Genomic DNA, 13,253 nt, shown 5'->3' with positions numbered 1-13,253 from the left:
TTAGCCAAAATGAAACATTTGCATGGCTGTCCTCATCAGCAATGTTCTGAAAGCTCCGCAAGAAGAACTCAGCCTGGTCACATCCTCCAAGACCAGAGCATAGCCTCACGCCTCTCCATTTTGGATCTGCCGACCTCACTGCCACATAAGCGAGATTAGCTCCCAAATGAATTCGATCAGCATTGAATCTCACTTCTTTTTTTGCTTCTCTCTCGCAATAACGTTTACGAGTTTGATCCAAAATATGCATATGTGGTAAGATCTATTTGCATCACCAAATTTGATGTTAAGTAAACAAGAGGAGAGAGTCTTTGGAACTGGAGAGCTTCTAACTTTGATGGCTAATGAGAAAATTCTCCTGTGCAGTTTTGATCTACCTGAGGTAATTCTCCAAGTCCCTTCTTCTGATTGATCTCTGCTAAAAGTTAAAACATGATTCAATTCAACAAATTGTAATCGGTTTAGCTCGTCTAAAAGCAAACTGGAAATTGCAAGAGTTGGGTTTTAATCAGTCAAAAGCTTTGGTAAGGAAAACACTCTCAGAGGAAAAGAGGGGTTGCCGTTTAGATGCTCACGACTAAGACGTTTTCCAGATTTTCCAGTCAACATCTATAAACTCGAAGTAACAGAGAAAGTGGTAGAAGAAATTGCCTGCATCACTGAGGCATTGCTCTCGTCTTAAGCATGTCAATATAGAAGGCAGTGGAAATACCAAGACCTTCTTAACACATCTCCCCACGAGTGTAACAAATTTAAAACTACACGGGAGACATTTCAGGACAAACATCTCACGTCATTGCCAGAGCCCTGTTTCACTCAAATTTCTATTAGCAAGCAGTTGCGAATCACTGGAGAGATTAAGTGGTCCCTTAGACACTCCAAATGCAGTTCTCAATTTTGTCAACTACTTCAAATTGGATAACATGCAGCAGTGGATATTTCACGACATTCTCAACACATCTGCCCACGAGTGTAAGAAGTGTAGACCTAAGTAACAGTGGTATTGAGAGGATTACAAATTGCATTAAAGATCTTCATAATCTACAATACCTTATTCGTACAAAATGCAAAAGGCTGCGTCATTGCCAAGGCTTCCTAGGCCCGGAACATCTTAGCAATCTAAATAAAAAATAAAAAAATGAAAAACTCTAAAGTCTGAACATTGGACAAACATTGAAGTCTTTTAAACAGTCAAGAAACTATGATTTGACACTTGCTAGATAACCTCGGCAATGCAAGGAGATCTCTTACATCGACAATGCAAGAATTTTCTTTTAGCATGCAACATCTCAAACGAAGAAGAAGCTTCTTGAGGATTACCGAGTTCTCTACGTAGTAAATACATTGCCAGTTCCATTCCCATAGGCTCTTCACAGAATACTCGAGCGATGATAGCAAACACATGCACAATATGTTTGTTGTGTTCGCAGGACACCTTACTCGTAGTTAACTCCACGTATGAAAAAATAGCGAAACACAAAGTAACTTTGAACCATATAAATTTTTCATACGAATATGAATATGTATTATGCATTCTTACTACATATTAAAGAAAAAAATATTACAAACTGTGGATCATCTATATAAAAGAGCCGAGAGAAGAAGGAAGAGTAGCCATCCAACCATCTTCATCAATGAAAGTTTTGAAATCTATAAGAGATTCAACATCTTTATCAGAAAGATTCTTCTCCCATCCAACTCTTCCTTTCTTATCCGCTCCTTCCCCAGTGCAGTTCACCTCCGCATATGTAAGTTTACCCCTGTTTTGTGTGTTTTTTGGTAAGTCGAAATTACTGTTAAAAATATGTAACAAGAGCATATATTAGAAACAAAAGAGAAAAAAAAAACATCACGTACTCTTCTTGTTTAAAATACCAAGCATCCCATCCTTGAGGTACGATAACATTGGACATGTCGGTTCCATAGAAGATAACTCTAGAGTAGGCTCGCCAAGCTCTTCCTAAATACGCCTCACCATCTCCTTGAATCTTACAATTTCTGAATACGAATCCACTTGTGTCTTTCTCACTTTCCCTCCCTTGCGCAGTTATATATCCTGGTAACATTCCATCTTCCTTCCCTATTGCCTTTGTTATTCCTCTAACGTGTATCACACAGTTCTACATCCACACACAAAAGTCATTAGATATCTAAATTGTATTCATGTATATATGAAAAAGAGATATATGAGATTACATTACTTGGTATATAGATTGGCCTTGTCCCCATATGAAATCAATGGCTCCTTCGATGTAGCAATTTTTAAAGTAATGGCGGCCTTGAAAATCGTTGACTGTGTCTTGGACACTGATGAAGCTGCAGCCATATAACCACGCCTTGTCCGCGGTTAGTTTAATTGCTGGAGCTACCTTTATCGCTGGATATGGTATTATTGGTGTTATCTTGATATTCGTATTCTGCACAACCAAGATGTCAGTTTCACAATACAATACTTATTGTTCACACTTCATATGGTATCCATATGTTTGGAAACTAATCCGAATCATTTGATATATCTTATCATCAAAGAACAAAACAGATTGACATGTCATATCAATATTCAAATGAGGCACTTAACATACAATATTTCACATTGAAAATTGAGTAAGATCTTAATTGATTTATTGGTTTATATAAGATATAGACTTCTCCGCTGGTTATCAATTGGTTTTGATTTTGTCCAAAAAAAAAATATTAGTTGGTTTTGAATTGGAAACTCAAATTTTAATAGATGCAACTATCTAAATAGTAAATACAAAATAGTGAAAGCACTTAAGATTTTTTTTTTATCTATGAAATGACTAAAATGTTATTTTTTTCCATTTTGTATCAAGTGTTGTTTAAAAACTAATTTTATTTCAGAATGTGACTTTTTTTTGTTTTAAGATAAAGTTTGAATTGTGGATAACATTCTAATATTATCCCAACTACTATAATGTATTGAATATATTCTAGTACAATAACAATTAGGAATAAAATGAAAATTTAACTATTTTATGTGTGAAAAATAACTTAAACGACTTTATTATGTAACATAAATAATGATCATTTTTTTTAAAAAAAGATGGTTATTTCTAGACGGATAATAATGAATTCCAATTTTCAGTATATTTTCAATACATAAATTGTACTTATATGGTTGGAATCACTATTTTAAAATTTAATAAATGTTGTAACCAATAAATCCATATGCTTAATTAAGACATCTAAATCTTAGGTGAAATGAACAAAAAAAAAAAAAACTCAATGTTTTAATTTTGCCACAAACGCTCATACTAGCGTACATGCATAGGACTCTAACCTTGAATGTAATCTGGATAGCGACGAAGTATTGGGCGTGTACTATGAAAGAACCACTCGAATTGGATTGTCCTGCATCATTATATTGAATCACCACTTTTGCTGCGTTGTTTCCTTGCATTATTATCTTTTGTTTCTCCTTCGGAATCACTACCTTCTCGCTTTATCAACAACACACATAAATCAGTCAACCCACCTAAGAGAAATAAAGAGAAGTGAATTGCATGAAGATAGTGGAGATAAGAGAGCGTACTTGTAGGTTCCATGTCTCAGATAAATCCTAATCCACTGTTTGTTACCAGAAGGAACGGAGTCTACGGCTTCTTGGATGGTTCTGAAATGACCTTTACCATTATGACTAACCACCACTGTCTTTATTATCTCTTTGTTGAAAAATTTCGGGTCTAAACCATAAGAAGAGACAAGTAATGACGAAACCGTAAAATACAAAAATGAGAGAGCCAATATACTTTCAAGAGATTTCATTGCTTAAGCAAAACGTTTTTAACACTTTTCAACACCAACAATATCAACTAGGCAGAAGTTTCAACTTGGTTGATTTTGGACGTTTATATGGATAATTGTTTGAAGATTATATTATTTTTTTTTTCATTGGCATTACAATGATATTTTAACTACTTATATATACCATTTTCTTACCTCATTCCAAGTATGGTTAAAGATCCACTGATTAAATTTTTCTTAATCAAAAAAGCAAGTATATACCCATTAATTTAGCATATATACACTAATCTTTAAAAATAATTTTGTCAAATTACATAGCAGCAATAATTCATAAAAATAAGAAATTGATTCATTAACAAAAATCTACAAGTTAATGCTAAGTAAAGACAATATTGAAGAGATTTTGTGCAGAAATTGGTTTTTATAAGAAATGTGTAAAATAGACAGTAAATACGTTTGTTAAATTATGGATTTAAATGAATTTGAAAGTGTAAAATAGAAGGATTCAAATCCAAGGATATAATATGTTATTTTAAAATCTATATGTTTTAATTTCCAGTATTTACATTTCTATATGGATTTAGAAATCACATCTCCAATAACATCTCCTTAGGGACTGTTAATAAAGATGTGATTTGTAAATCCATATAGAATTGTAAATAATGGAAATCAGAACTTTTTTTTTTTTTTTTTGACAAACCTGGAAATCAGAACATAATGGATCATGAAATAACATGATTTATCCTTGGATTTGAATCCTTCTATTAACACTTTCAAATTCATTCAAATCCATTTAAAACATAATGTGGATTTTGAAATCCAAAAACAAATCATGAAATGAATAACATAAGATTTTAACAAGTATTTGTAAATCACGTAACCAATAACACATAATTTTGATAATTATTTTAAAAATCAATGATTGAATAACACATGATTTTTGTTTGGCAAATCCATTAAAATTATAGAACCAATATAATAACCCCACATTATAACATTATGATCAAATATGTTATAACATGCTGATTAAGTTTTTACATATCCTTACCTAATTCTAAGTATGGTTAAGGATCCACTCATTCGACTTTTTTTTTAATCAACAGTACATGAATACCCCCTTTTTTGATTTGTTACTAATTATATATGGTCTAGATCTTCTGATAAAAATGAAGAGGACATGCTTGAGAATTGTCGGAATTAACCATGAACCACTATGACTTCCAGTTCGAGAAAATATTATTTGTTTCCTAGTTAAGTAGTTTTCCGACCAAAAACAAGTATTAGACTCCCGGCCCTCAAGCTGTAGAAAATATTTATGAAAGAATCTAACATCATGTTTTTATAGGTGAAGTAATTTTAGTGCAGTGGCGAATGGTAAGTCTTTAATGCACAATACACCATCACACCAATGATCAAATCCTGCCCAATAGTTGATAAAAAAAAAAAAAAATCTTATACTTTTAACTTCACTTTCCTGGATTCATATGCCTATAGCGATCTCTTTGCAATCTTATATTCTAATTTAATCTAAGAAGTACAAGAAATCGAAGGTGTCAAATTAAAGATGGTCAAGTACATTGAAAAAATCAACCCGTTGACTTTGAAAATTAAAGCAGTTAGATTTAAGTGTTCAATGGGTACGGGAGTGCTATTATACCAGATTGCTAAATTCATAGATCGGCTAGTTCATATAATATATGTAATCAAATTCGACTATGTTTACTCAAAAACACGGGGGTGATCCAAGTTTGAAGAAGGGTTGCACATTTGGTTTGGTTACTAATAAAGTGTCTTCGCTTAATACTTAAATGATGGTTGTTTTTAGTTACTACGTCTTTTGCCTTATTTTCTTACAATTCAAAAACTCGATCAAATGACGGTTTTTTGGTTGAATAAAATGTTACATTTGCTAATAATAATAATCTATATATAATAGCAATCCTAATAAATGCCACCAAAAGTTGTGTTTTTTCAATCTTACATTTTGAATAATTTTTCAAAAAAATCTGTAGAAAATTTAAATTATGTGTTTTACAAAAAGTTGTGATTGTTCATTATAACGGTTTTTTTGTAAAGTGCAACTGTTCATTTAAAGTTATGTTTATTCGAATATTCGTATATTTTGAAATGTATATATATATTTGTCTGTTTGAACTGTTTTCATTTTTTTGTCATGACACAAATTAATATAAAATTTTAATCTCAACGATTTTTACAGATTTTTAAATTATCCTCTAGCATTTATTATTTTAAAAGTAAAGAAATTCCTCCAATTCTTGATTTAATAGAAGATTTTTGGAATCTAATTTACAACTTAATTTTAAATATAAAAAATTTAATAAAAATACCTAGAGTTTTTTTCCAAGAGTTAGATGGATTATATAGTGAGTGTTTTCAATATGGTAATAAAGATGCTTTTTATTTAAAAATATTTTATATGAATTATTAGGTATAATCAAGTGAAGGCACAACAATTGTGATTTTTTTTTTGTCAACCATTGGACCACAAGAGGCCGACCCATTATCCTAATCTCTACATTCGTAGGGAGCGGGACTCGATCCATTGTGTGATGGTGCCTTGTGCATTAAGGACTTACCTTTGATCACTACACTAAGGTCACTTCACAACAGTTGCGATTTTTTTATAGTACCTTTTCGTAAATTTTTTGTTTTTATTTGTTTTTTTTTCTAAAATTCAAACGATTGTATCTGTTCATTGTAGAGTTGCCTCTTTTCACTATCATTTATTTATATTTTATCATTACAACTTTTCGTTGTAATAGGTATGTCTATTCAAATAGTCATGTCTTTTGAACTCTCTTTATATTTGTCTCTTCATCAGTAACTAACAAGTCTGTTGAAACAATTTTTCTATTTTATGTTGAGTCTAAATAATTGAATATTAATATATAATATTCAGTGTTATTATATAATCTAACTAAAATTTAAGAAATGATTATAACAATAGAGAAATTTAATACAACTTAATATAGAATTTATAGTTGTGTCTATTTATTTTAACCTTTCGTTAAAACAATATAATTAAAAATAATACTAACAATCTGAATAAATGTGAACAACAGTTGCGACTTTTCGTAGCACTTTTTGTAAAACAAATTGTTTTGTTTATAACTCAAACAATTGTATTTGTTAATTGTAGAGTTGTGTCTTTTCACTACATTTTATTCATATTTTTTCATCACAACTTTTCGTTATAATAAGTGTGTTTATTTAAATAGTCATGTCTTTTGAACTTTCTATATATTTTTTCCTTCATCAATAACTAACAAATCAATGTTCGTAGAAACAAATTTTCCGTTTTATGTTGAATATAAATAATTTGAATATTATTATCTAATATTCAATGTTATTTATAATCTAACTAAAGTTTTAGAAATGATTATAACTAAACTTAACCGCATATTATAATTATTTAATAGAAAATTAAATTTACTCATTGCAACAATTAGTTCAATATTCTTGTTAGGATCATTTTTTCATAATGTTTTTTTTAATTGTAGGTCTTTACCATAACTTTCATAAAATATCTTATATTTATAATATTTTAAACAATGTATTTGCAAAGTTGCATCTATTCTACATAATATTTTTTGTTATAAGTTTTCAATGGTTGTGTTTTTAGTAGCAGTTTATGTTTAATGTCTATGTATCCAAACTATTCTATTACATATAAATAATTTCATAATGTATACTTTAAAATTTAAAATTTACTTTAATATTTTTCTAAAATACTTCCCGCGACATCGCGGAGGTGGGGGGGGTCTGAGTCATAGTAATAATTAAATGCAGTCGAGAAAAATACAAATTATAGATCGCTTAAACAATTGAAGTTGGTTGTTAACAAAAAAAAAAAAAAAACAATTGAAGTTGGTATATATAAATTGACGAGAGAAGAAGGAAGAGTAGCCATCCAACCATCTCCATTAATGAAATTTTTGGGTTGTATAAGAGATTCAACATCTTCAGCAGTAATATTCTTCTCCCATTTAACTCTTCCCATTTTATTCGCTCCTTTCCCCGTGCAGTCTATCTCCGCAAATGTAAATTTATCCCTGGTATATTTTTATGTAATTCAGAATTATCGTTAGAATATGTCTACTTAAAATGCATACATCAAAAGCAAAAATAGAAGAAGATAACGTACTCGTTGGGTTCATTATTCATAGGATCCCATCCTTGACGTACAATGATACTTGACATGCAGGGGTTTCATAGAAGATAACTCTAGAGTAGGCTCGGTAAGCTCTTACCAAGTATGTCCTACCACTTCCTTTGATCACGCAATTATTGAACACAAATCCACTTGTGTCTTTCTCGCTTTCCCTCCCTTGTGCGGTTATGTATCCGGTTAACATTTGTCCCTTCACCATTCCCTTTTCTGCCACTCTTTTAACGTATATAGTGCAGTTCTGCATCCACACAGAAACTTATCTTACTCATATTAATTGAAAAAAATACGAAGATATACTAAACCTTAAATTTGTAAGAAAAATAACGGGTTCGGTTTAGTCCGTTCGGCCATGGTGGCTTTAGGCTTGAAACGTGCACGATCAAGACTATCAATGTATCGTCACACATTTTTACTTAGCCTTTGTATGAGAGAAATATATATAATATTGATTACTTGGTTTAAGGATTGGCCTCCTCCCCATATAAAACTCCTTCCATGTAACAATTTTGGAAGTAGTGACGGCCCAATAAATCAGCGACTGTGTCTTGGACAATGATGAACCTGCAGTTATAGAACCCCGCCTTGTCCGCGGTTAGTATAACTGATGGAGCTACCTTTACTTCTTCATACGGTACAATTGGTGTCCTCTTGTTATAACTATTCTGCACAACTTGAGTTGGAACTGTCAGGGTATTGGGGCAGACCTGACAGAGGAGTACTTGGGAGATTTGTGGAAAAAGCATCATCTAGATATTATATTTTTACCAGAAACAAAAAAATGTATTTCTTATTTAAAAAAGTTTCAGAATAAGTTTGGTTATGATAAGTTGTTTACTGTTGAACCATGTGGGTCTCGGGGCGGTTTAGCTCTTTTTTATAAGGATGAAATAAAACTTTCTATTTTATATGAAAGTGATCGGTTAATTGATGTTCAAGCATTTTCGGGTTAACAAATGATTTTTCTGTCTTTTGTTTATGGGGATCCTGTTCCTCAACATAGACATAAGGTTTGGGATAAATTAATTTATATTGGTTCTTTCCGAATTGATCCATGGTTTATAATAGGGTATTTTAATGAACTTACTGGGAACCATGAGAAATCAGGAGGGGCGTTAAGATCAATATCTTCTTTTGTACCCTTTAATTCTATGATCAGACATTGCGGTATGTTATAATTTCCCTGCTATGGGGAGCAATTGTGTTGGAGAGGTAATAGACGGAATAATCAGATAGTCCGTTGTCGTTTAGACCGGGCGTTAGCTAATGAGGATTGGCATTGTTTTTTTCCCCACTCAAAGGTCGAGTATTTAGAGATGATTGGCTCTGATCATTGTCCTATCCTCGCCACTTGATTTAAAACGGATTTTCGGCGACAGCGACAGTTTCGTTTTGATAAGCGTTGGTTAGGTAAGGATGGATTGTCTGGTGCGGTGGAGTTTGGGTGGAACCGCACAAATAATTTCCGAACACCAGTATTTGTGGATAAGCTAAAGAACTGTCGTAATTCTATTTCTTGGTGGCGGAAGAACAATGTTTTTCATGGGCTGACCAGTATTTCATCTTTGAAGGCGGCCTTACAGGAGGCAAAGATGGACGACTCGATTTCGCAGGACGAAATTCGGAGTATAGAAAGGAAGTTGAAGGAGGCCTACAGGGATGAAGAGTTATATTAGCAGCAGAAAAGCAGGAAGTTCTGGTTACGGGTTGGTGATAAAAATACAAAGTTTTTTCATGCTTCCACGAAACAGCGACGGGCAAGAAATAAAATTGTTGGTTTATTTGATCCAAATGATGTATGGACTGAATCGCCTTCTGGTATGGAGGATATTGCATCAACATATTTCACAGATCTTTTCAAAAGGTCGAATGTGAGGGGTGTCACAAAAATGCTCCAAGAAGTCCCTACATTGATTTCAGGTTTTATGAACAGATCCTTAACGAGGGAGATTACGGAATCAGAGGTTCGCAAAGCTTTGTCTGCTATGTATCCTGAGAAATCTCCGGGTCCTGATGGGATGACAGCATTGTTTTTCCAACGCTTCTGGTCCTCTCTAAAAGGAGATTTGGTCGCTTTGGTTAAGGATTTCTTTCGTACGGATCGTTTTGATCCGCGTTTAAACGAAACAAACATTTGTCTAATTCCAAAAAAAGAAAGGCCTCAACGGATGACGGAATTTAGACCGATTAGTCTTTGTAATGTGAATTATAAGATTATCTCAAAGGTCATGTGCTTTCGGCTCAAGCGGATTCTCCCTTCATTGGTATCTGAAACCCAGTCGGCGTTCGTCTCAGGTCAGCTAATTACAGATAACATCCTTGTTGCTCAGGAGATGTTTCATGGTTTAAATACAAATGCTCGATGTAAATCTGATTATCTGGCATTTAAGACGAATATGAGTAAAGCTTATGACCGGGTTGAATGGGATTTCTTAGAAGCGGTTATGGTCAAAATGGGTTTTGATAGGAAATGGATCTCTTGGATCATGTGGTGTGTATCTTCGGTCTCCTATCGTGTCCTTCTTAATGGACAGCCTCGGGGCTTAATCAAGCCCGAGAGGGGTTTACGTCAGGGGGATCCTTTATCTTCTTATCTGTTCATAATATGTACAAAAGTCTTAATCGCCAATATTAAAAAGGCTGAAAGACAGAGGAGAATTACAGGCATCAAGTTAGCCCGGGACTGTCCCGCTGTTTCACATTTGTTGTTTGCAGATGATAGTCTGTTATTCTGTAGAGCAGAGACGGCATAATGTACTACGGTTATGAAAATCATAAGGAACTACGGGGAAGCTTCGGGTCAAGAGGTGAATCTGGAGAAATCCTCTATTATGTTAGGAAAAAAAGTTCCACTTGACAGCAGGACTCAACTAAAATCTGTAATGGGTATTTCCAAAGAAGGTGGTATGGGCTCGTATTTGGGTATTCCTGAAAATCTTCAGGGTTCGAGAACTAAGGTTTTTAGTTATGTCAATGATCGGTTGGACGTTCGAGTGAATGGTTGGGCTGCAAAGTATTTATCGAAAGGTGGAAAGGAAGTTATGATTAAGTCGGTCGCGTTGGCTCTTCCAACCCATGTCATGTCTTGTTATAAACTACCGCAGGAGGCAACAACTAAACTTACGAGTGCTATTTCACGGTTTTGGTGGAAGTCTAACGATAAAGCACGAGGATTGCACTGGGTCGCCTGGGATAAGGTGTGTAAGGACAAGTGCGACGGCGGTTTGGGCTTTCGTACATTAGAACACTTTAATGATGCAATGCTGGCTAAACAATATTGGCGGTTAATTCATTACCCGGATTCTCTAATGGTCTGGATCATGCGAGGTAGATACTTTTGGAATAAACACCCTTTACATGCTAAGAAGCCTTACTCCCCCTCGTTTGCTTGGAGGAGTATTTACTCTACTCAAGGGTTGGTGAAACATGGTGCAAGGTGGGCGATAGGTTCAGGTTATCATGTTTCGGTTTGGCGGGACCCATGGATACCGGATACTCAACCAAGACCGGCTAATGGTAGAGGCCGATTGTTACATCCAAATTTAATGGTAAATCATTTGATTAATCCTATTACTAAGGAGTGGCATATGCCAATTCTTGAGGAGTATATGGACCCGGCGGACATTCAGATTATCCAAGCTATGGAGATTAGCAAAGTTTACCAACCAGATAAGCTGATTTGGCATTATACTAAGTCAGGGAAATATTCGGTCAAGACAGGTTATCGGCAAGCACGTGAATTGATTACAGAGGTTGAATATGGGCCGTCTTGTACGGCCCTTAGGGCACAAGATTGGAAACTGGAGGTTCCCTCGAAGGTTCAGCATTTCTTCTGGCAGATTGCCTCGGGTTCCCTCCCAGTGATGGAACGACTTGCTCATCAGGGTGTTCGGTGTGATACCCTATGTAAACGCTGTGGGTCGGAGGTGGAGACTATCAACCACGCACTATTTGAGTGTTCTCATTCCTGTCGGATTTGGGATTTTTCGTCTGTAGACTTAACTTCTGGGGACTTCCCCTCTGGTTCCATATACACGAATCTAGATTATCTTTTTTGGCGGGTGTCATCCCTGGTGGATATTCCGAATTTACGTTTTCGTTTACCATGGATTGTTTGGTCAATTTGGAAAGATAGGAACAAAAAAGTTTTTCAGGGATGTGAGGCACAACTAATCGAGGTTATTAATCAAGCGGACAATGACAAATTGTTATGGGAAGAGGCTAAAACTTTCTACTCGGCCGTCCTAGACCTCCCGCCTGCGGAGTCTCGGGATTCTTCCCCCCGGTGCCAGGTTGATGGTTCTTGGAAAGCGTCAAATCCTATGGTCGGTTTGGGTTGGTGGTTCTGTCATAGTGAGGATTCCACGCAACTAATGGGAGCACGAAGTCAACGTCGCTGTCCTTCCCCTCTACATTCAGAGCTTTAGGCTTTTATTTGGGCGATGGATTCCTTACTGATGGCGGGGTTGATTGTCAGAGTTTCGAGACGGATTGTGCAGAATTAGTGGCGATGGTGCAGTCTCCTGATGAATGGCCCGCTTTCTCCAATCTTTTGGATGACTCCAATGTAATCCAGCTATCCTTCCCAACCTTTCAGCTGTCTAGAATTCCCGAACGTCAAACATTCGAGCAGATTGTCTGGCTCGTTCTACGAGATCTTTATCTTCTGAGACTTCTTTTGTAAATTCTTACTCTCCGGTTTGGACAACCAATCTTGGAGTTATTTTCTAGTTTAACGTTTGGTTGAAAAAAAAAAAAAAAACTATTCTCCACAAATAAAATAATTTATCTTATTCACTGCTTTAGAATATTCCGTAAGGCTTTTAATGCTTATTAATGCCATAAATAGTTATACTTAATCTATTTGCAATTATTTAATAAGTTTCGGTTTGACAAGTTAGCGTTAACGACGATGATTAATAGAAATAGTCATAAAGTATATATACATATGTAAGTTCATCTTCATCGAAACTTTTCGGTTCTAAACCATAATAAGAGACAAGTGATGAAGCCGCTAACAACAAAAATGAGAGCGCCAATATAATTTTAAGAGACTTCATTGCTTAAAATCAAAAGTTTGTTTTTATTAACCCTTATCATGGAAGCTAAGCAAGAGTTTCAAGGAGAGATGATTCTGAATGTCTATTCATTCTCTCATTGAAATTATAATGGTATTTTAACTATGTATGAAACCACGCCTATTTACAGTTTATCACCTAATTCAAAAGTATAGTTAAAGATCCACTTATTTGATTTCTTAACAAAAAGCATAAATGATCAGTCAATAATTCAATGTACA

The 13,253-nt window shown here is 34.5% G+C and overlaps 1 protein-coding gene and 1 pseudogene across 1 annotated transcript; both read right to left on the bottom strand.

Moving 5' to 3' along the window:
• Nucleotides 1-1,482: 1,482 nt before the first annotated feature.
• Nucleotides 1,483-3,917, bottom strand: LOC104758981 (putative pectinesterase 10). The gene is made up of 5 exons (XM_010481955.2): nt 3,554-3,917; nt 3,302-3,461; nt 2,202-2,417; nt 1,858-2,120; nt 1,483-1,760 (listed from the first exon to the last, which is right to left on the bottom strand). Exons 1-5 carry the CDS (start codon nt 3,784-3,786, stop codon nt 1,580-1,582), a joined length of 1,053 nt encoding a protein of 350 aa, XP_010480257.1. The 5' UTR covers nt 3,787-3,917; the 3' UTR covers nt 1,483-1,579.
• Nucleotides 3,918-7,428: 3,511 nt separating this feature from the next.
• LOC147925370 (putative pectinesterase 52) lies at nt 7,429-8,703 on the bottom strand (annotated as a pseudogene).
• Nucleotides 8,704-13,253: the final 4,550 nt, after the last annotated feature.

Source organism: Camelina sativa, chromosome 16 (genome assembly GCF_030686135.1).
Source record: "Camelina sativa cultivar CO46 ecotype springtype chromosome 16, ASM3068613v1".
Taxonomy (NCBI): domain Eukaryota; kingdom Viridiplantae; phylum Streptophyta; class Magnoliopsida; order Brassicales; family Brassicaceae; genus Camelina; species Camelina sativa.
This window is presented reverse-complemented; position numbering and strand designations above follow the sequence as displayed.